General features: G+C 40.8%; 1 protein-coding gene across 2 annotated transcripts in view; it reads right to left on the bottom strand.

The window, feature by feature from the left end:
• MGAM (maltase-glucoamylase) overlaps positions 1 to 23,024 on the bottom strand; it is a 96,923-nt gene that overhangs the window by 4,254 nt on the left and 69,645 nt on the right. Inside the window, exons 35-45 of one of the 2 annotated variants that reach the window (XM_049641983.1) lie at positions 18,197 to 18,331; positions 17,338 to 17,425; positions 16,132 to 16,270; positions 15,162 to 15,295; positions 14,995 to 15,029; positions 14,785 to 14,901; positions 11,130 to 11,278; positions 10,434 to 10,518; positions 9,748 to 9,804; positions 2,233 to 2,357; positions 1,263 to 1,351 (exon numbers count right to left, since the gene is read on the bottom strand). In XM_049641983.1, the coding sequence (XP_049497940.1) occupies positions 1,263 to 1,351; positions 2,233 to 2,357; positions 9,748 to 9,804; positions 10,434 to 10,518; positions 11,130 to 11,278; positions 14,785 to 14,901; positions 14,995 to 15,029; positions 15,162 to 15,295; positions 16,132 to 16,270; positions 17,338 to 17,425; positions 18,197 to 18,331 (1,153 nt within the window). Of the gene's footprint in view, positions 1 to 1,262; positions 1,352 to 2,232; positions 2,358 to 9,747; positions 9,805 to 10,433; positions 10,519 to 11,129; positions 11,279 to 14,784; positions 14,902 to 14,994; positions 15,030 to 15,161; positions 15,296 to 16,131; positions 16,271 to 17,337; positions 17,426 to 18,196; positions 18,332 to 23,024 lie in introns of those variants that run through there. The other variant, XM_049641984.1, reaches the window with a different exon arrangement.

The raw sequence follows: 23,024 nt of genomic DNA, 5'->3' as shown, positions 1-23,024 counted from the left end.
AGAAAGAGACGGAGAGAGAGAATCTGCACCGCCAGCACGGAGCCCAACTTGGGGCTCAAACCAACAAACCATGAGACCATAACCTGAGCTGAAATGAAGAGTCAGACACTTAACTGACTGAACCATCCAGGTGCCCCATACCCAAAATGTTTGAAAGGAGTATCAATATATCTAACAGAGTAACCTCACATAATGCACTTTCCTGACACCACTCTTAATCCACGTTTCCTACTCATGGTCTCCCATTCCCAACATCTTCCTGGTCACCTCAGAATTTCCAGATTCCACCTGCCAGAGGCACACATATGTGTACATACATGCACGTACACTCCCATCACAAACATCAACACTGGTGTCTTGGTCAGCTTATCTTGAGGAGTATTAGGTAATTTTTTCAATGCAATCTCCAGAGAACAAAGAATACCCAAAAAAAAAAAAAAAAAAAAAAAAAAAAAGACTTCTTTGTCCTGGGAAACTATGAGCTCGGTATATCTAGTATAGGTATCCCCACCCTACCTCCTACCTTTGGGGCTTTCTCACTCTTCCACATATTCTGGACTCTTTCTAATTTGCTTACCACTCAACCGGGGGCACTGGCTACCCTCTAGAGCTGTGTTGTCCTAGATAGTAACCACGCACAATACGTATCTATTTAAAATAAAATTAATTATAATTAAACAAAATTAAAAAATTCAGTTCCTCAGAAGCACTTGTCACATTTCAAGTGCTTAATAGTCACCTATGCCTAATGGCTACCATATTGGGCAACACAGATACTGACTTACTTCCATCACTGCATTGGATAGCATTGGCTTAGACATAGCTAATGGTACTTAAGCCTTCCTCCCGAGAGTTTACCAATTCCTATAAACTCCTAATGGAAAATCCCTCCAGATAAATAGCACAGCTGATAGAGGCACTGCCTTTCTTATTGGGATAGTAAGCCTTGTAATTAGGGAATGTGGCCTTGAACATAAACCATAGGGAAGTCTATCTCAGTTGGCTACAAAGAAACTTTTCCTATGGCTTCTACACTGCTATCTCCCACAGTGAATTAGGACAGTTGGGTAATGGTGAGACATTCAGAGCTCTGCTTCCTCTACATGAGGCATAAAGATCATACACAATGTGTATTATGCACTTAAAGTAACAAATGGCCATGTTTCAGAATGCAACATTGTTTTAACATGGACAAGAAAAAAAAGCAGGCCTGCCCCCCTAGTCAGTGGTATTGACACGAATCCAAGGCAGCCCTTACTCACCAATGCTTTGCCCATCATCCCAGAAGAGCCAACCTTTAGCAGTCCCCTCATCATCCAAGGCAACCTTGAAGCCAATGAATTTCTGACGGCTGCAATGGGGTAGGAAGAGCCATTAGCTAAAAACAAAACCATAAACCAAGGGTTTTCATAGAAGCCTAACAGAAGTGCTTCATGGTATAAATACTGGGTAGTAGGATTCAAGAGACTTGTCATCTGGTTCTAGTTCTGTCTCCAGTGGCTATCTTACTTTATGTCAGGAATGAATGAATGAATGAATGAATGGAATTTTCCTTTAGAAGTGCTCTAAAAGTACGGCAAGAAACTGCAAGCCAACTCACTGGATCTGTGAGAAAAATCCTGAAGTGATCTTTCTCTTTTCATGACCTAATTTCCTAAGCACATGTAAGGTGAGCTCCATTCACAAATGTCCTAAGTTCTTCAGTTTTTAACTGAATTTCTTGAATTAAATGAGTATGGACCTAAGAATTTTAGTTTGACATCAGGCAGACATGGATTTTAGTTCCTGCTCAACTAGTTATTAAGTGTGTGACTCTGAGTAAATCTCTTAGCCACCTGAAGCCTCTCTTTGCTCATCTGTAAAATGGGGATAAGAGTACTCATGTCACAGAGTTTATTTTCTCCTTTTGTTAAGAAAAATAATTTCCAAACAGAAACCTCCATACTAGTAGAGTTTTAGGCACAGAGCAAGCATTCATTTGATGTTAGCTATTTTTAATTATTATATAGACTTAGATTTAAAATTTCAAAATCCTATATATGATGCCTCAAGCATCAATGGCGATGTGGCTTACACAATTTTCCAGCAACAGGTTTCTTAGCAGAGTCAATTAAGATCCAGAAAGTCTTCTAAAACTAGCGTGAATCAGGCATTGCTTACATACAAATTGTCAGGCTTCACCCGGATCTGAGCTAACTGGCGGTAAAGGAGAAATCTTGTCGTGTCATTTACCTTAAGTGGGTGTTCTGTGCAGGCTCTTGCCAGGGCAGGATGAAGCCCCCACGGACATGTAGATTAATGTGGTCAAGAGGGGCCAGCAAGGCCTTCCATTCTCCCCTTGCTTTGATGTCCACACCCTGAGGGCCAGAGGAAGGTAAGACAGGATGAGGGAGTGAACAGATCTCACTGAACGATGCATTTACCAGACGTCTTGCCCGCTTTCCCGAACTTGCTGTCTGTCCGTGACCCTTCAGCACACAGCTGCTATTACACTTTTTGACATTCACTCAGCTACTGCGTGGACTCTTGCACGGCTGCTACAACATCGTCGCAGGACCCCATGTCTCTCGGGGTTTCTACTGTACTTAGGACAAGAGATCCTAGCGTGGATCTCTGCCTACGTCCCCCACATCCTGTTTCTGTGCCAGAGAGCACTGCCAGGGGCGGCTGAGCAATCCTCCTACTTATTTCTGGTTGGCTCCCAACACACACCTTGCAATGGCATTTCTAGACCTTCCCTTTCACTTTGCGCCGCTCTGTCTCCTTTCACCGCCTCCACTCCCCACCCCACCAACTTAACTGACACCTTGACTCCTACTTGACAGATAGTACTAAATGGAGCTGACTCACTTTACAAATCCTTATCTTTAACTCGCTACCACTTCCTTTATGTTTAACGTTTTCATCCTGCCTCCTGTGTGGCAGGGCTCTCTTACTCTGAGCCAGGCTCAGTTTCTAAGAAGCCAGCCTTCCACATTTCTTCTACCTCAGGCAGGGCTTCCCAGCTCCAGCACTGTGGACATTTGGGGCCAGATCATTCTTTGCTGTGGGGGCTGTCCCATGCTTTTCAGACGCTTACCTCTGACTGTCCACTAGATGCCCCCTGCCCCACCACCACACGTGACAATCTAAAGGTCTCCAGACATTGCCAAATGTCCCCATGACAAAACACCCCCATTTGATAACTGCTATTTTAAAGATAAGGAGGAAAGCTACCATAACACTCCTCCATCTGGTCCCCTATGTTCATTTTGGACATATTCAGCCTGTAGGAACCGTAGGGGTAGGTGGTCAAGAGGACGCACGGTGACGGGTGCCATGCTCCCTGGGGCGGACTCTGCTTCACGGGCCTGCCTCAGGACTCCAAAGTCCACAGGATTTAATAAAATTCCAGGCCCACGTCTCTGGGCTTCTTTAGGTTTCTCACTGATAACGTGAGAAAATTCGATTATGTGATCTCTAACGACATTTCACTCTGATATCTTATGAACACCGGACATTTCCTCCATTGATTATCCCACCGTCAAGTGAAACTCGACATATGTAAAGCTGTCCGAGTTATCTCCCTACCAAATTCTTTACTTCTCTCCACGGTATTTCCCTTCTACCACACATGACGTAAATATGATGTGATTTTAATCTCATGATTCCATTTCTAAGACCCAGTGTGTCACCAGCTTGTCTACTTTCCTGTAGATGGCTTCTGACCAGGCTAGTGTAAGGAATTCCTGTTTAAACATCCATTAAGATAACGGCTGTAAGATAAAATTTAAAAGCAGCCCTATTAAAATAAGAACAGACAACCCAAATGCCTTTGCACAGGGGAATCTACATCAACTGCATAGTCATTGATTATGCTGGAGAAGCACGGTTTTAAAAACCCAACATATGTTCTATGCTGTAAACAAAGAAAATGGCCACAAGTAGATAAAAACTTTAATTCGTACACACTGCCTGGTCTTAAGCTTCATAAAAATAGGTGGCCAGGTAATCAAGAAGACAAGGCAGAATAGTCCCATGCCTCCCCCTCTCCTGAATGAAGTCTACAAACTGCAGTGTCCAGTATGACAGAAAGGAGGGGGAATGGATAGAAGACACCTCACGGCATGCTCAATCACATAGGCATGCCTGAGTCAGGGTGAGAACTCTAGAAGGAGATGGAAAGTGCCGGTTTTTGTAGCTTATTTGGAGAACCTAAGAGTCAGTGCAGATGAAGGCCCAGCCTTACTGAAGTACATCAACCTTTCCTGCCTCAAGGCACCCGCCACTTCACAAAACAAGCCAGGCCTAAAGGCCAAGCAGTAAGGGGTGCCTGTTGCTTCTGCTAGTGAGATGAATACAGATGGGACAGTGCAGGGACGGGAATTCATAGCTACCAAGGCTGCTATGATAGGAGTCATGTTCCTGGAGAAATGGGAACCATCCCCCAAGATAAGAGTCTCATATTAAAAAAAAATGTTTATTTATTTTTTGAGAGAGAGAGAGAGGGAAAGCAGGGGACGAGCAGAGAGAGAGGGAGGCAGAGGATCTGAAACGGACTTTGTGCTGACAACAGAGAGCCTGATGTGGGGCTCAAAGTTAGAAACCATGAGATCATAACCTATGAGATCATGACCTGAGCCAAACTCAGATGCTTACTGACTGATGTCCCCAGGCCCCCCAGGAGTCTTACATTCGTCACCTATCTTTCATTCAAGGCATTTGCTAATTCCCAAGTTCCATTGGACAGAATAAAAAAATCGTGCAAAAAGTGGTAGTTATAAGCTAAGTGGGACTTCCTTATGTTTTCTCTCCTGCTTTTCTTCTCTTTGCTTTTTTGTCCTATTTTCTGGGCAGGTGCTATTATAATTTGTTTTTAAACAAAATTTTAAATTTCTGTATCATGCCTTTAATTTCCAAGGTGTTGTTAGTATGCCTTTTCTTATAGCATGCTTTCTTGTTTTCAGTATATCTTCTTATCTCTCTGAGGATGTAAATTTTCTCATTAAGCTTTGAAATAACATAAGTATATAGCTCAGTACAATTTTACCAGTGAATACACCCCTTAGGCCACCAACTAGATCAAGAAGTGAATATACCAGCACCCCAGAGGCTTTCTCATTCCCTCTCATAATCACCACACCAAAGGCAGCTACTACTCTGATTTCTGTCACTTTTGCCTGTTTTTGAAGTTATATTTCATACATGCTTTAACTTTCCTGTATCTGGCTCTTTGTGCTCAATCTTATGTTTGTGATAGTCATCATTTTTACTTGTGTGGCAATAGTTCATTACTTATACTGACCTATAGTATTCCTTTTAAAAATAGAATATAATCTATTTATCTACTTTACTATTAATCATTTGGTTTATTTCCAGTTGTTTGCTAGTTTACAAATAATGCTATGAAACATTCTTGGACATGTTTTTTTGGTAACAATATATACACTCTAGGAATAAATCTGTAACTTTTTCATTTCTTCCCATATATAAAATATTAATATACTATATAATATGTATGATGATATGTATGATATCATGTATCATATCATGTAGTGCAAGTTTATTTCTATTTTCTGGATTGATAAAATTGTTTTAGTGTTATCTGGCAGAATATATAAAAATAGCAATCAAAAACATTTCTGAAAAAGGATGGCATGTTGGTCTAACACATATCAAACTGTAGTCTAAATATGCAGTCCTTAAAAATGCTCAGGACTGACAGAATAAACAATTCATAAATGAACATATCAAAGATAGTAAAGGGAAATCTTAGATAAACTCTAAAAATGTAATGTGTAAACGCAAATCGATGTGTTCATTATATCTCTGTGTATAATCTCATTAGCATTAAAGAGGATACATATTTGGAGATGTGTAAAAAAAAAGAGCAGTGCATGACAACATAAGTCTAGCAAAGAAAAAATATTGGTAAATTTGGCAATTTGGAAGGGAAAAAAGTTATATCCTGACCTTTATTGATAAATTCTTTCCAGTGACTTAAAACATTAATTTGATGATGTAAACGTTAAAATTTCTATCTAAAGTTAGAAACAATTAAAAAGCAAATGACAAAGTGGAAAAATATTTCCAATGAATATGACAAAGTGTTATTGACTTAAATATCTAAAGATCTTTTCAAATCAGTGTGAATAGTTTAAATATCTTAATAAGAAACTGGTAAGAGAATAGTAATGGTCCCAGAAATATAAATAGCCTGTCAAGGATAATCACAAATCAAATCAATGATGAGCATTAGGAACCACATTGCCTCCAAGAGTGATACAAAGATGAATATGAAGATTAAAAAAAAAAAAAAACACCTAATAGTCAAACCCAACAAAGATGTAGGGAGATGAACACTCTCATTAAGTGCTGGTAGGAATGTAAATTGTTTCTGAAAGTTGCCAGTTTACTTTGAGGATTCTTGTATTAAGCATCTTCTCCATCTGGAAATTCAGATGACTACCGGGTGGAGCCCATGCTAGGGTAGGTAAGATGGAACCCTTGGATACATAAGATGGAAATTCAGGCTAACGAAGAGTTCTGTTGAATGAAAGAGACGGAGCCTTAGGCTAACTCCAGAAACTGGAATCGCATGAATTACACTTGAACTCCTGCCTCATTTAAGCATACAATAACCTGTGTGACAACAAAGGAGCCTAGTTCAGAAATAGGATGTGCTTGAATCATCTGCTCCAAGTGGGGGACCTGAATCTCCATTCTTTTTTTTAAATTTCTTTTAAGTTTATTTATTTATTTTGAGAGAGAGAAAGAGAGCACAAGCAGGGGAGGGGCAGAGAGGAGAGAGAGAATCCTAAGCAGGCTCCGCGCCATCAGCTCAGAGCGCGATGCGGGGCTCAAACTCACAAACTGTGAGATCATGACCTGAGCCGAGATCAAGAGTCTGATGCTTAACTGACTGAGCCACCCAGGTGCCCCAAGTCCCCGTTCTTATTTGCCAAGTGCAAGCCTCTTCCATGCTTTTGCTAGCATCTGTAAAAACATCCTTCCTCTTCATCTTTTAAAATATTAAGTATCTTTACCTGGCACTTCAGTAAACTGTCAGTGGGACTGGGTGCTGATAAAACCTTTCTGGAAAGCAATCTGCCAATATCTGTCAAATTTTTAAATCCCAGAAATCCTACTGATAAAAACTTAGAGATACAGATACAATGGTGTTTCCTGCAGCCTTGCACCATTATTTAGAAAAAGAAAACAAGAACACAAGGGGTTTGCTAAATGATTGCATAAGTGGAATATAATAAAGTTGCTTAAAAAAGGAGGTGGGGGGGGAGAGCTTCACATTCAAAGAGTTCAAGTTCAAAGTCCTTTGATATACAAAGATCTTTACAAAATATTATTCAGTGAACTAATCAAGGAGCCGAACAGCATGTACAGTAAGACACTACTTGTGTAAATACAAAAAGAATACACAATGCTAGTCTATGTACAAATTTTTATCAGCAAAGATATATAACAGATTGTTAATGGGGGTTAGCTTTAGAAGGGGGGCCAAGGGTTGGAAGATAGGGAGAATGGTGAATTTCGCTTTCCATTTTCCAGTGCTTGACCTCCTCCAGCGTTTGGCTTTTTACCAGTAGAGGTGTTTCTACTTTCCTAATGTATTTTTGGCACCTTATATATCTTTCAAGGTACCTTTTCAATCTTATATTCCCCCAGGGGACTTTCATTCTTTAACCACTACATCTACACCTCTTCTTCTAAATTCTGATGCCATGTTTTAACATTCCACACTGCTCCTTATACTGAATAATTAATTTGTTCCTTTTCACAGGAAAGGAAATGATCAGATGGTAGGCTAGGTCTCATAGTGTACGTATGTCCTCTAGAACTGGAATCAGCAAACTTTGTCTATGAAGGACCAGATAGTAAGTGTTTTAGGCTTTACAGGCCAGATGGTCTCTGGTGAAACCACTGGACTCTGCTGTTGTATTGTGAGCACAGTTATTGTGGACAATAAGTAAACAAATGTTCATGACTGTGTTCTAATAAAATGATTTATAAAAACAGGTATGAATCTGATTTGGCTGTGGGTGGTAGTTTGCCAACCTCTGCTCTTTTACAAAAGTAGTCACCGAAATGTGTGGAGATTAACTAAGAAGACATTTCTCCATTAATCCCAACCATGGAATCTTCATTTGAATTTAACATCAAAACTTACTTTTTTTTTCCAAATGGCTTGCCCCATCAATCTGTGGCTTCCTAAGTGGGTTTTTTTTCCCTTTCTTTCCTCAACCAAAGCTCTTTTATTTAAAAGCCATGTATAAAATCAACAATTCCAGGACACCGTCCTCTGTTAGCTCTCACACATCAGTTTCTTTCATATAGTACATACAATCATGTACATAAGCACTACTGTTCAAGACACACAAATATCAGCTCCAGGTTAGGTGGTGAACTCCGTGGGGAAACTGTTTCAGTATTCCGGTACCTGGAGCTCAGTAGGGTGGCTTGCACCTGGGCCAGGCTGGGACTAGAATGAAATAAGCGAGGTGCCTAGGGTGCACGATTTAAGGCAGTGCTCACTCTCAGGGTCATGCAAATGCCGGCTCAGCCTTAAGAAGGAGTACCTTTTTAAACTTCATGCCCAGGCACCTCACTTGCTGCACCAGGGAACCTCACTGTACTCAGAATCACGGACTGTCAGTGAATGGGGCAGTCAACATGCAAATTCAGGACAAGGGCTAGGTCACTTAAAAACAGTTGGCTGTTCCCTCCTAGAAAGCCCTGGTTGGGAAGCACATAGCAGAGTCCTAATGTAGGGCCATCCAGAGGACAGATCCAGCCCAGAAAAAAAAAATGTGTGTGTGGTGGGGTGAGTGTCAGGACTCAGGGCTCCATGAAACAGAGAGGAGGAGGACGACTTCCATTGTCCTTGTACAGTTTTCACCTAATCCCACTGCAAAGCCACTGACTGAAAGAACCAGAGTATGTTCCACCTCTTGCCCTCCTGCTGTTCCCCTTTTGCTGTATTTCGAGCCCTCTGCTTTGCTCTCTGCAGAAAAGTCAGAAGGTAGGCCCGGTTACAAGGAGAGGAAACGCCTCTTTTGATTTTCCGCAAGAATCGAAGCCTGACTTGTGTCCCCATGGGAGCAAACGGCCCTGAGGTTGCTTTGAGAGGCCCCATTTTCCCAGCTGAGTCTCCCGGGCTCAGACTAGCCTGCAGATGTTCTAGGACAGAGAATGATGTGTTCATCTTGCATTTCTGAATACACTTGTGTTGCTTCCACACACAACGGTTGGGTCCCGTACCTCCACGTGCATTTTACACACTGCCCAAGACTATGCTTACCTCGGGAGATTATATTTAACAACTCCTTGAGCATCTGTGCTACAGACGGAGACATTTAATAAAAAGACAGAGAGGAAAGGCCCCTATACATATGAACTGACAGTCCCGAAGGGAGGATATGAACAAAAACTACAGTTTACAGAACAATTTCCAGTGTCTTCCAGTGTCTCCATTGCACATCATTGTGAATAGTGGTGGTATAGAGGAAGATGAAAACTCACACATAAAGAACACTCACAAAATAAATTATTTTATAGCAATTCTGTGAGGAGACTGCTCTTATCCAATTTGGAGGTGAAAAAAAATTGAGGCTACAAGGTTAAAAGTGACTTGTCCGAGATCATACATCAAATGAGTTATAGCGCCAGAATTCGACCAGTGGGCTATCAGATTCTAAAGCCTGTTCACTCTACCATTTTCCCCAAATTGTATAAATCATCAGAAAAACTTACCGTGTAGTAATCATACCAGCGGGCTCTGGGGAAATATGCAGTGACGTTTCGGGCATTCTAAAATTAAACACAAACAAGGCTTGGGCAAGGTACCCATTTGTACAGTAAAAGGATCAAAACAATAGTGGTGGCCTTGGACCAACGTGCTCATCTTTTTAAAGACCAGCAATGTTGGGGAAACCTTTCTTTCCTCCCTTCTTCTCAAATGGGAGATTTGCCTGCCTCAGACTGGCAGTTTCCATAAAGCCCTTTGGGATCAGGACTGTGGGGAAAAATCATCTGCTTAGACAGTCACCCCATATTCTCTCTAAAGAGATAAACTGAGGTTGGGTCTTGGGCAGAAAAAAATTTTTGTAGATTTTATGGTACCAGTACTTCAGGGATTCTGATTAGTGCAGTAAGTTTTGGGGAGAATGCAATTGGCTGGTATTTTAACCAGAAGCCTACATACATCAATAGAAAAAGTGAAATATGGCTTTTGCTTCCTGAGGATGTCTTACAGAAGGAAGGGAAGGGCTAGCTGGCAACAAGGTTATGCACATGGTACAAACAATCCTGCAAAATTTGTTTTAATGGGGTAAGAGACCACATCTCAGGAGCCCCAGCAGACCAGTCCTCTTTTGTTGCCTCTAGTCACTGGGTCTCAGAGCTGTAATTCTCTGGTCATCAGACGCCTCCATACTCACAGCCTCCAGGACAGGGCTGACCAGGAAGGCTGGGCCCAGCAGAAACTGACGGTCCACATCCCAGGTCACCCGGTCTGACACGAACCTGGAAAGAGAAACCAAGGTACCACAATCAGGAACCCAACAGGGCTTCAGGCCAAGACCCTGAAGAAAACTCCTCAAGTTCAGACCCAAGTCAGAAATCCAGCTGCGTTCTTCATCTTCCTTTACTCTTTCCCTATGTCTCCCTTAACCAGCTGTATACTTACTTTCTGTCTATCATGTTTTCAAACCCCAGAAATGGATGAACTTAGACATGTTCTCACCTATCAATACCTCCATGTTTCTTAACCCTGGCATATTTTAAATGCAAGAATGGCCTTCAGCCCTCACATCCTCAGCCCTCACATCTGGCCTTGTCTTGTGACCTGAGCGGCTACAAAAGATAGGTAGCTTTTCATATGCCCAACTTAGAAAGAAATTATTCTGTGTTGTACTGTATCACTTTGAATTTTTTTCATTCAGTAGCCTTTTGTCAAGGACTTAGTGCATGACTGACACTGTGCTAAAAGGAATTATAATGTATGGTCTGTCCCAGAAAGCTTATGGCAAAGGGCAATTGTGTCTTTAACTTAATTTGGAGGAAATTTTTTCTTCAGGAGCCACTACATAGAATGATATTATTCATTAGTCATTGGGATTCCGTCTGACACTCACTCATGGAGAAGAGGCCGGACGACAGTGCTGCCCCCTGTGTGGGCCATGTGCATCAGGGTGTAGAGATATGGCAGCAGGGTATATCTGGTCTTCAGGACACTTCTGGAGATATTCACAAAGGTTGCATCCCAGGACACAGGGTCTTGCCTCTAAAGGAGAAAAGAAGAATGTTTAGAGCTCACTAAGGGAACCTGGGGACCTAAAGAAGTCCCTGAACGTTTATTACAAATGAAGATCATATATAGCTAAACCAAAATTGATTACAGATGAGACTGAGAATATTCTTTTTTTTTAGACTTTTTTTTGAGGCAAAGAATATTCTTAATATACTTAAAGAAGTCACTGACGCTTTCCGAATACAGCTGATGAAATTTCTCTCTAAGACATTCTTTTGGGTATATATTTGGTACAACACAGCCTAACCAAACAAACAAAATAATGTAAAGAACACTGAGGAATCTGGTTCACTAAAACATGACGCTCTTTCCAAGTACCTGTTAGCCATTTGTATGTCTTCTTGGAAAAATGTCTGTGTGGGTCCTTTACCCATTTTTAAATCATGTTGTTTGCGGCTTTTTGCTACTGATTTGAATGAGTGCCTTACATATTTTGGATATTAATTCCTTTTCAGATAGATGGTTTACAAATATTTGGGGTGCCTGGGTGGCTCAGTCAGTTAAGTGTCTGACTTTGCTTCAGGTCATGATCCCACAGTTCATGGGTTTGAGTCCTGTGCTGACAGCTCAGAGTCTGGACCCTGCTTCGGATTCTATGTCTCCCTCTCTCTTTTCCCCTTGCCCACTCACTCTCTCCCAAAATTAAAATAAAACATTTTTTAAAAATTAAAAAACAACAAATATTTTCTCCCATTTCATAGGCTGCCTTTTCAGTTTTTGATTATTTCTTTTGCTGTGCAGAAGCTTTTGAGTTTGATATAGTTCCACTTACTTATTTTTATTGCTGTTGTCTGTGCTCCCAGTGTCATGTCCAAAGAAATCATTGCCAAGGACAATGTCAAGTAGCTTTTTCCCTATGTTTTCTTTTAGAAGTTTTACTGTTTTGGGTCATACATTTAAATTACTACTACATTTTGAGTTAATTTTTGTGAGTGGTATAAGATAGGGGTCCAGTTTCATTCTTTTGAATGTCATTATCCAGTTTTCCCAACAGCATTTATTGAAGAGACTGTCTTTTCTCCACTGAGTATTCTTGCCTCTCTTGTCAAACCATAGTAAGTGCAAGGTTTATTTCTGTATGTTTGATTCTATTCCATTTATCTATTTTTATGTCAATAGCATACTGTTTGGTTACTATAGCTTTGTGATATAGTTTGAAACCAGGAAGCGTGATACCTTCAGCTTTGTTCTTCATTCTCAGGATTGCTTTAGCTATTTGGGGTTGTTTGTAATTCCATGTGAATTTTAGAATTGTTTTTTCTATTTCTGTGAAAAGTGCTATTGGGATTTTGACATTGCATTGAATCTATAAATGGTTTTGTGTAGTATGGACACTGATAATGTTAATTCTAATCCATGAACATGGAATATCTTTCCATTTATTTGTGTATTCTTCACAATACACAAATTGGTTAAATTTATTCCTAAGCATTTTATTGAGTTTTGATGCTACTGTGAATGGGATTGCTTTATTTCTTTTTTAGATATTTGCTGTTCATGGATAGAAACACAACTGATTTCTGTATGTTGATTTTGCATTCTGCAACTTTACTGAATTGGTTCATTCTAATAGTTTTTCAATGATACCTTTAGGTTTTTCTACATATAAAATCATATAAACTGTAAACAGAGACAATTTTACTTCCTTCCTGATTTAAATATTTTGCATTTCTTTTTCTTGCCTGACTGTTCTGACTAGGACTTCCCAGTACTATGTTAAATAGGACTAGTGAGAGTGCGCACACGTCTCATTCCTGATCTTAGAGAAAAAGCTTTCAAGCTTCTACCATTAAGCATAATATTAGGTGTGGGCTTGTCACACATGGCTTTATAATGTTGAGGTACATTCCTTCTACACCCAATTTGTTGAGAGCTTTCATCATGGAAGGAGGTTATATTTTGTCAAAAAATTTTTTTCTGCATGTATTGAGATGATCATATGAATTTTATCTTCCATTCTATTAATGTGATGTATTACATTTATTTATTTGTGTATGTTGAATCATCTTCACATCCCATGGTTAAATCCCACTAGATCATGGTGTATGATTCTTCCAATGTGTTGAATTTGGTGTGCTAGTATTTTGTTGCAAATTTTTGGATCTACATTCATGAGGGATATTGACCTATAGCTTTCTTGTAGGGTTCTTATCTGGCCTTCGTGTCAGGGTAATGCTGGTCTTATAAAATGAGCTTGGGAGTGCTCCCTCCTCTTCAATGTTTTGGAAGTGTTTGAGGAGGTCTTGGCGTTGATTCTTCTTTAAATTTTCAATACAAGTCACCAGGGAAAACATATGGTCCTGAGCTTCCTTGGGGCGGGAGGGATGATTTTTTTATTACTAATTCAATCTCCTATTCATTATTTATCTGTTCAGCTTTTCTGCTTCCTCATGATTCAGTTTTGGTAAGCTGTATGTTCATAGGAACTTATTCATTTCTTCTAGGTTGTCCAATTTGTTGGTTTATAATAGTAGTCTCCTGTGATCCTTTGTATTTCTGTAGTATCAGTCCTAATGTCTCCTTTTTCATTTATAATTTTATTTATTTGAGGCTTTTGTCTTTTTCCTTAGCAAGTCATTTTGTTTATCTATTCAAAGAACCAGCTCTTAGTTTGGTTGATCTTTTCTGTTGTTTTTCTGGGCTCTGCTTCACTTATTCCTCTTCTGATCTTTTGGTAACTCTGGACTTAGTTCTTTTGCTAGTTCCTTGAGGTATAAAGTCAGGTTGTTTATTTGAGATTCGGCTTCTTCTTTTCTAATGTAGGTGAAATGCATTCACTTAGAAATGCATTCACTGCCTCCTGCAGGTTTTGATATGTTATGTTTCCATTTTCATCTGTTTCAAGATATTTTAAAATTTTTCTTTCAATTTCATCTTTGACCCATTGGTTGTTTAATTTCCACATATTTGTGGGTTTTCCAGTTTTCCTCCTATTATTGGTTTCCAGTTTCCAAAGAAGACATACAGATGGCCAACAGATACATGAGAAGCTGTTCAACATCATGTGTCATCGGGGAAATGCACATCAAAACCACAATGAAATATCACCTCACATCTATTAAAGAGAAGAACAGTGGTTATCAAGGGGCTGGAGGATGGGAGAAATGGAGACGTGTCAGTCAAAGGATACAAACTTCCAGATACAAGATGCATATATCCTGGTAATCTAATGCACAGCATGGTGACTATAGTTAACAATACTATATCATATACTTGAAAGTTGCCAAAAGAGTAAATACTAAATGTTCTCACCACAAAAAAGAAATGGTAATTATGTGAGGTGATGGAGGTGTTAACTAATCCTGCTGTGGTAGTCATTTCACAACACTTAAGTGTATCAAATAAAACAAGCAAGAAAGATGAGGGTTTAATGGTTTTGAAGATGGCACGGAGAATACAGAATGCATTAATTGTAGCTCAGATTTGGAGGCTGTATTCCTAGTGATATAAAACTTTTGAGCTATGAGCTAGCATCATACCCTGGTCCCAATGGTGTTGTGGTTCCTCGAGAAGGGGTAAAAGGCCCCCAGTTGCATCCAGCGAGCACACATCTCATATTCAGCATCTTGAAAGAATCCACAAATATCTGCTCCTGTCTGAAGCAAGGTAGAATAAAACAAGCCTGTTGGTGATTTCTGAAAGATGTTACAACCTGCTTGGGGATTAGAAGTGACCCCAAAGACACTTACATAAGATATGCCAAAGAGGCTGAACTCCAACATGCCTGCAATGAGACCACAGCTGTGTCAGAGGCAGTACTCATGATCTGCCTTTTTCTCCCCACTCAAGAATCCTTTACCAAGACTCCTAACCCCCTTTCCCACCAGCAGAAGCCCCTTGGGATAAGCCCACACACCAATGATAGACTTCTTCAGCTGGTCCCAGGCAGCTGTGTTGTCTCCCAGCCAGTGACCTGCCCAGCGGCCAGAAGAGGGGAATGTGGAGCGGGTGATGACAATCCCTCTCTGTCCCGTCACCTCCTGCACAGCTCTGGATGGAGGGGAGCAAGGAGGAGATATAGGGGAGATTAGGGGAGGAAAGGCCACAGAGCTTCTCCTCCCGGGGTTTCTGAGCATGAGGCATGGTGACAAAATATCTCCTGCATTACTGGAAGAAATACAGAAATCTGAGCCATAATGGCATCCTCACTGACTGACCCTAGATGATAGAGAGAATAATAAGTTGTGCCTTTACATAGTGTTTTACAAAGAACTTTATAGTAAACTTACTGGATCACCTAAAAATAACAAGTAACCTTAAAAATAACAAGTAGTAACAAATAACTACGTATTTACTAAGTACTAAGGTTTGATATTTGGGGAGGAAGAAGGCAAATTCCTTTAGAAGGCTTCTTTAGAATAATTCTTCTTATTCATTGACTGAGCTCACAAAATGGGATAGTGCTAGTTCAGTAGACCATCAGTTGGCTCTCCAACAAGAAATAGAAACGAACAAACAAACCCAACAGAGATGAGTCACTTATGAAATAAAGGAAAGAGATAGCCAGTCCTCTGTGTTCCCTTCACCTCTTGTAATTAATCACGGCATCAGCTGCTCTGTGTGATCATTGCCTGGGTCTCCATATGTGCCTCCTGCACGAGGACTATCGAGTCTCCCACCGGCAGAACCATGTCTTGCTTAAACCTGTCCTTCTAACAATGCCTGGCTCCATGCTCGTGTTCACTTAATAAATAAGAATTGTGACCCAGTCATAATTAAAATCTTAACCCTTGAGAGGGTGCATGAAAGGAAAAGCAGAGCAACTCTATCAGCCACTGGCTGGCCCTGCGGGTCGTGTGGACCAGAGAAGGGAGAGGGCCACTCACTCATAGGTGGGTCTGGTCTGGGCCCATCCGTACAGGCTGTGCACGTCATAGTGTCGCACCCGTGAGCCGTCTGGCAGGATCTGCTGACTCTCCATGCACAGGGTCTTGCTGCTAAGGCCCAGGTCCCTGGACTCCAAATCTGAGGAGAAAGAGCTAGTGATATAAATGTCATGCTCAATCCTCTTTACCCCTGACCTCTCTTTAAGGGATTGGACACTGGAGCTTAAGACTAATCTGACCCCTACATGGGTCCCTCTCCTCCTTCCTCCCCAGGGGCAGGGGAATGTGCACGGTTCTGAGCTGCAATGGAGCCCACGGGTGTTTTCACAAGAGCAAAGTTCTCCAGAAGTGAGCAGGGCAAGGGGGAGAAGACAAAGCTGCCAAACACCTGACCACGTGACAGGATGTAGTCTAAGCTTTTTTCTTGTAAATCATTTCAGGTAATTCTTATCGTAACTCTATAAAAAGAGAGATATCACTATCTCCCTTTACAATTCAAACAGCTGAGATTTGGAAACATCGAGTAATCTGTTGAAGGTCATACAATTCATAGTGAATCTAATTTCTGGAGCCAAGATATGAACACAAGTGTTAGCGCCAAAGTCCAAAGACTCCACGATAAGGGGAAGCTGTTACTTTCCCCCCACTGGTGGCACAACAAACTCCCATGGAGGGATTCACACAAGTCTGAAGAATTAAGAAACTTAGTTCTAGAATCCTTTGGGGACATCACCACTGTTAAGTTTTTTTCGAACAAATTTGAGAAATTCAGCCAATAGGGTCAGTAACTTGTACACACACTCAACTGGGTAAAGTGCTTGATATGTGCTAATCTTTGGCCCCCTAAAAACCACAGCACCATGGGCGCCTGGATGGCTCAGTTGGTTAAGTGTCCGACTTCGGCTCAGGTCATAATCTCGCAGTCCGTGAGTTCAAGACCTGTGCTGGGCTCTGTGTTGACAGCTCAGAGCCTGGAGCCTGCTTTGGATTCTGTGTCTCCCTCTCTGTCTGCCCCTCCCCTGCTTGCACTCTGTCTCTCTTTCTCTCTCTCTCAAAAATAAATAAATATTAAAAAAAAAAAAAAAAAACACAACACCAGTTAAGGTGTGCCCTGAACAGTCAGGATAAACCCTGGCTGCCGGGCCCTTGCAGAGGTCACTCCTTGCAGCCCAGACTCTGCCAACAGAGAAGGCCGAGGGCTCTTACGTGGCATATAGGGAGGGTGGTTCAGAGTGGCGTCCTTGCAGCCTGGGGGCACTGCTCCATTCACAAAACTCGCCGGCTCATTCATATCCTAGAAATGTCAAACACAGATACATCTTACTTTTTAAAATCATCACATCCCTGCTAAGTGAAATAAGCCATACAGAGAAAGACAGATACCATATGGTTTCACTCTTATGTGGAGCCTGAGAAACTTAACAGAAACCCATGGGGGAGGGGAAGGAAAAAAAAAAAAAAAAAGAGGTTACAGTGGGAGAGAGCCAAAGCATAAGAGACTTAAAAACTGAGAACAAACTGAGGGTTGATGGGGGGTGGGAGGGAGGGGAGGGTGGGTGATAGGTATTGAGGAGGGCACCTTTTGGGATGAGCACTGGGTGTTGTATGGAAACCAATTTGACAACAAATTTCATATATTGGAAAAAAAAATAAAAAAATAAAAAAAATAAAATCATCACATCCCGTCAACTCAGACACAAGGAAGCAGTGAACAAATCATTAACCTTCCAGCAATCCTGGAGATACCAGCCCAGGGAGACTCATCAAATCCAGCTGAGAATTGACTAGAATGATCAATTAAGCTCTCCAGAATAACTGGCCAGAAAATTAAAAAAAAAAAAAACAACAAATCCTCCCTCAGGGTATGAGGCAAGGCTCAATTCCAAGAAATTCCTTAGTAATCACCTTGGTGTTTTACTGGAGGAGCTGCAATCAGATATGTCCAAGGTCTTTCTTGGATGATTATTATCCCTCTTAATTAAAGGTCATGATCACATAAGATCAGACACACAAAGACAGAAAGTCACCTGTCCACATGGGCACAGACATAAACCCACACACTTACAATCCACATGCCATCAAACTTCAAGCTCTTCTCTGGATCCCGTGGATTGGTATACAGTTCTCGCATCTCCCTCTTCCACCATGTGGCAGTTGAATTACGGAAAAAGTCTGGGAAGGCCACGTAAGCTCGGTATTGCTGTAGACATTAAACATAGTGGGTTTGTCCACCAAAATGATATTAGATAGCCTAAAGGCACTTCCTGAGAGCATAACTCATACACATCCTTGTACCACATGGTGAGAGATAATCCAAACAGAGCCTAAATAACCTTCTCGGCTTATTTGAAATATAATGAGTGCACAGAAGAGACATTAGCATAAGTTAGACACCTTCTTAGCATTTGGAAAGCATCCATGGACTGTCTTCCTCTTTGTATCAACATGAATGGTAGCAGTCACTGTCTCACGTGTTAGATGGTTAACTTTCAACTTCTGTCCTGCCATTGCCTAAGCACGCCTGGCCATAGGATCACTTTTTGCAGGAAACACAGAGAGTAAGCTGAGGGTTGCTGGAGGGGAGGTGGTTGGGGGGACGGACTAAACGGGTGATGGGTATTAAGAAGGGCACTTGTTGGATGAGCACTGGGTGTTATATGTAAGTAAGGAATCACTAAATTCTACTCCTGAAACCAATACTACATATATGATAACTAACTTGAATTTAAATAGATAGATAGATGGATAGATAGATAGATAGATAGATAGACAGACAAAACAGGAGCCAGGGAGAGACTACAGCTTGAAACAGTCAACAGGCTGGAAAGAAACATCCAGGTGCTCTCCTGTCTCATTCTCACTGGAAAAAGGAGATGAGGGAAAAGATCTCTAACTAGTGGGCAACTGTTTACTACAGTTGCAGAATCACTTGAGAATTACAGTGTCAAGTAATTTAGGAGGAGCTAAAGGGGAAGTTTAACACTACCCCCCCTTCTCTTTGTCTTCCTCAAATAATAAAAGCTTCCTTTTTGTCTTTTTTAAAAATTATTTTAATGTCTTTTTTTATTTATTTCTGAGAGGGAAAGAGAGAGACAGAGAGACAGAGACAGAGACAGAGTGCAAGCAGGGGAGGGGGACAGAGAGAGGGAGACACAGAATCCGAAGAAGGCTCCGAGCTGTCAGCACAGAGCCCAATGTGGGGCTCAACCCACAAACTCTGAGATCACGACCTAAGGTGAAGTCAGATGCTTAACCAACTGAGCCACCCAGGCGCCCCTAAAATCCGTCTTTATTTTAACCTGGAGAGTGGATCGAAAGCTTAACTATATTGTAAGGTTTTTGAGAGCATCTCAAAACTCATTTTATTTTTATACTCATCTGGCTGGTCTTTGCACCCTCCACAGTGCTTAGCTTAGAACCTGACATAAAATAAATGTTTGGTGCATAATTGTGAATTCACACCACTGAGCAGCAGCAAATATTCATAAATTTCTATACAGCCCATGTTGCTTGTGATGGAAGTGTATGGTCTTTTGTATGTCCCAGTAAATAGGTTCCTCTGTGCTTCTCAGTGCATTTTAAGAGTTAAAGAGCTAAGTAATGCTGGTGGCAGAGGGGGTAGGTCCTGAGGGGGGACCACAGAAAGAGGACTTAGTTTAGGAAACCTCCAGTTCTTGCATACAACAGACAAAAGGCAAGTAGGAGCCCATATCTCTAGATAAAAGGCAAAAAAGGAACACAAAGCAGATAACAGAAATGGAACAGAATGCAGGGGTCCAGCTCACAAAGTAGTAAGAGGTAGTGAACCACATCACTGAAAATGCTTGGAGAGGGAGGCATCCCAGAGATGCCTTCTTGTTAGAAAATAGAGGTAGAAATGTGGAACCAGAAGAAGAGAACTTTTCAGCAGAAACAGAGGTCCAGCTCAGGCAGGGTTAGAAACATGGAGTAGGGGTGGGGGATAGAGGACTAGGGTAAACAGAGTCAATACCCACCATGCCAGAGTCATAACTGAATCCCATATGGGATCCAAGGGAGAAATCTGACCAACTCAAATTCATTAACTTCACTAAAAGGTGCTCTGATGATTCTGACCCATGAAATAAATGGTTTGCCATTCCCCAAAGCTGTGGCTCTGTCTCCCTCCTTCTTACTTCCACCCTCACCTTCTCAACTCGGGATGCACTCACTTGCACGCCTGGCCATAGGATCACTTTTCGAGCCCACTGTGTGTCTGCTACCAAAATGCAATTCTAAGGCCTAATCCTAGCCTTACTGAATTAAATCTAAGCGTCAGACTCAGAAATCTGCTTTCCACAGGCTTCCTGCTATTTGCATGTTTGTTTGTTTTATACTACCCTCAGCAGAGCCTGACCTGGATATCAGGAGCTTCGCCCCCATTGGCCTCATGAAATGGGTTTCATTAATATAAATACTCATAATTATTCTATCTACCGAGAATCTCTTATGTGCTATCAAATACATATCATGGCCCCCTAATGGAGTGCTTCTTATGAGAGACACAACTGGCATTTGGGGCAGGAGACTTCTTGGTGGAACATCCCCTGCCATCAGAGCTACGAGCATCCCTAGTCACATCCCACTAAATAAATGCAATTTGGTGTTCCCCTTGTAATAATCCAAACTGCCCCACAGATTTCCAAATGCTCGTGATGGCTGATGAAATGTGGAGCTTGTATGGTGATAGGCAACCTCTTCATTGCTGAAGTGGGCCCTTTCCTAGTATAATGATTTAAAAGTCATGGTACTGGTATAAAAACAGATACGTAGACCAATGACACAGAATAGAAAGCCCAGAAATAAGTCTATACATATACCATCCGTTAATCTTTGACAAGCATGCTAAGAACACACAATGGGAAAAAATAGTCTCTTCAATAAACAGTGTTAGGAAAACTGGATGTCCACATGCAAATGAATGAAACAAAACCTTTATCTTACACTACTCACAAAAAATTTTCAACCTGTTTTAAAGACTTACATAGGGGCGCCTGAGTGGCTCAGTCTGTTAAGTGTCCGACTTTGGCTCAGGTCATGATCTCGCAGTTTATGAGTTAGAGCCCTGTGTCAGGCTCTGTGCTGAGCCTGCTTCAGATTCTGCGTCTCCCTCTCTGCCTCTCCCCTGCTTGCACTCTCTTTCGCTCTCTCTCTCTCTCTCTCTCTCTCTCTCAAAAATAAATAAAACCTTAAAAAAAAATTTTAAAGACTTAAATATAAGATCTGAAACCATAAAACTTCCAGAAGAAAACAGGGGGAAAGCTCCTTGACGTTGGTCTCGGCAATGATGTGGGGAGATGGGGTCTGACACCACATGCATCAGAAACGAAAACAAAAATAAAAAACACGTGGGACTATATAGAACTGAAAAACTTCTGCACAGCAGAGGAAACAGTCAACAAAAGGAAAAGGCAACACAGGGAATAAGAGAAAATATTTGCAAACCATATATCTGATAAGAAATTAACTTCCAAAATATATAAGGAATTTACACAACTCAATAGCAAAACATAAAGCAAAACAAATAAACAGATTATGGGGCACCTGGGTGGCTCAGTCAGTTGAGCATCTGACTTTGGCTCAGGTCACGATCTCGTGGTTGGTTCACGAGTTTGAGCCTCGCATTGGGCTCTGTGCTGCCAACTCAGAGCCTGGAGCCTGCTTCAGATTCTGTGTCTCCCTCTCTCTCTGCCCTTCCCCTCTTCACGCTCCATCTCTTGCTCTCTCAAAAATGAATAAAAACGCTTAAAAAATTAAAAAACAAATACACAGATTAAAAATTAGATAGAAGACCTGAATAGGTATATTTCTAAAAAAATCATACAAATGGCCAACAGGTACACAGAAAGGTACACAACGTCAGTAATCATCAGGGAAATGCAAATCAAAACCACAATGAGATATCATCTTATACCTGTTAAGATAGCTCTTACCAAAAAGACAAGAGATAACAACTGTTGGCAAGGACATGGAAAAAAGGGAACCCTTGCATACTGCTGGTGGGAATATAAATTTGCATGGCCATTATGGAAAATAATATGGAAGTTCCTCAAGAACTTAAAAATAGAATTACCATGTGATCTAGCAATCCCACTTCTGGATATGTATCCTGAATAAAATGAAATCAGTATCTTAAAGAGATATATATGTACTGTCACGTTCATTGCAGCATTATTCACAATAGCCAAGATGTGGAAATAACCTAAGCATCCATCAATTGATGAATTTATAAAGAAGATGTGGTGTGCATATGTATGCATTCATATATATATATATATATATATATATATATATATATGATGAAATATTATTTAGCCATGAGAAAGAAGGAAATCTTGCCATTTGCAACAGCATACATGAACTTAGAGGATATTATGCTAAATGAAAAAGTTACACAGAGAGAAACAAATACTATATGACCTCACTTATATGTGGAATCTAAAAAAAAAAAAAAGTTGAATTCATAGAGATAGACAGTAGCATGGTGGTTACCGGGGGGAATGGGTGGGGGAAATGAGCAGATACTGGTCAAAGGGTATAAACTTTCATTGTTAAGATGAATAAGTTCTGGGGATCTAATGTATAGCCTGGTGACTATAGTTAAAAACACTGTATTATACACTTAAAGATTGCTGTGACTGTAGATCTTAAGTATTCTCACCCCACATAGATAAATGATAAATATGTGAGGTGATGGACATGTTAATTAACCAGACTGTGAAAATCATTTCATGATATATATGTATTAAATCACCACACTGTACACTTTAAATAAATATACAATTTTGTCAGTTATACTTCAGTTGTGCTAGGGGAAAAATACTAAAAAAAAAAAAAAAGAATGAATTAATTAATGAATTAATAAACAAATGAAT

The sequence above is a fragment of the Panthera uncia genome, chromosome A2, assembly GCF_023721935.1.
Source record: "Panthera uncia isolate 11264 chromosome A2, Puncia_PCG_1.0, whole genome shotgun sequence".
NCBI classification, from domain to species: domain Eukaryota; kingdom Metazoa; phylum Chordata; class Mammalia; order Carnivora; family Felidae; genus Panthera; species Panthera uncia.
The sequence above is the reverse complement of the archived record's forward strand: the minus strand, read 5'-3'. Positions and strand labels throughout refer to the sequence as shown.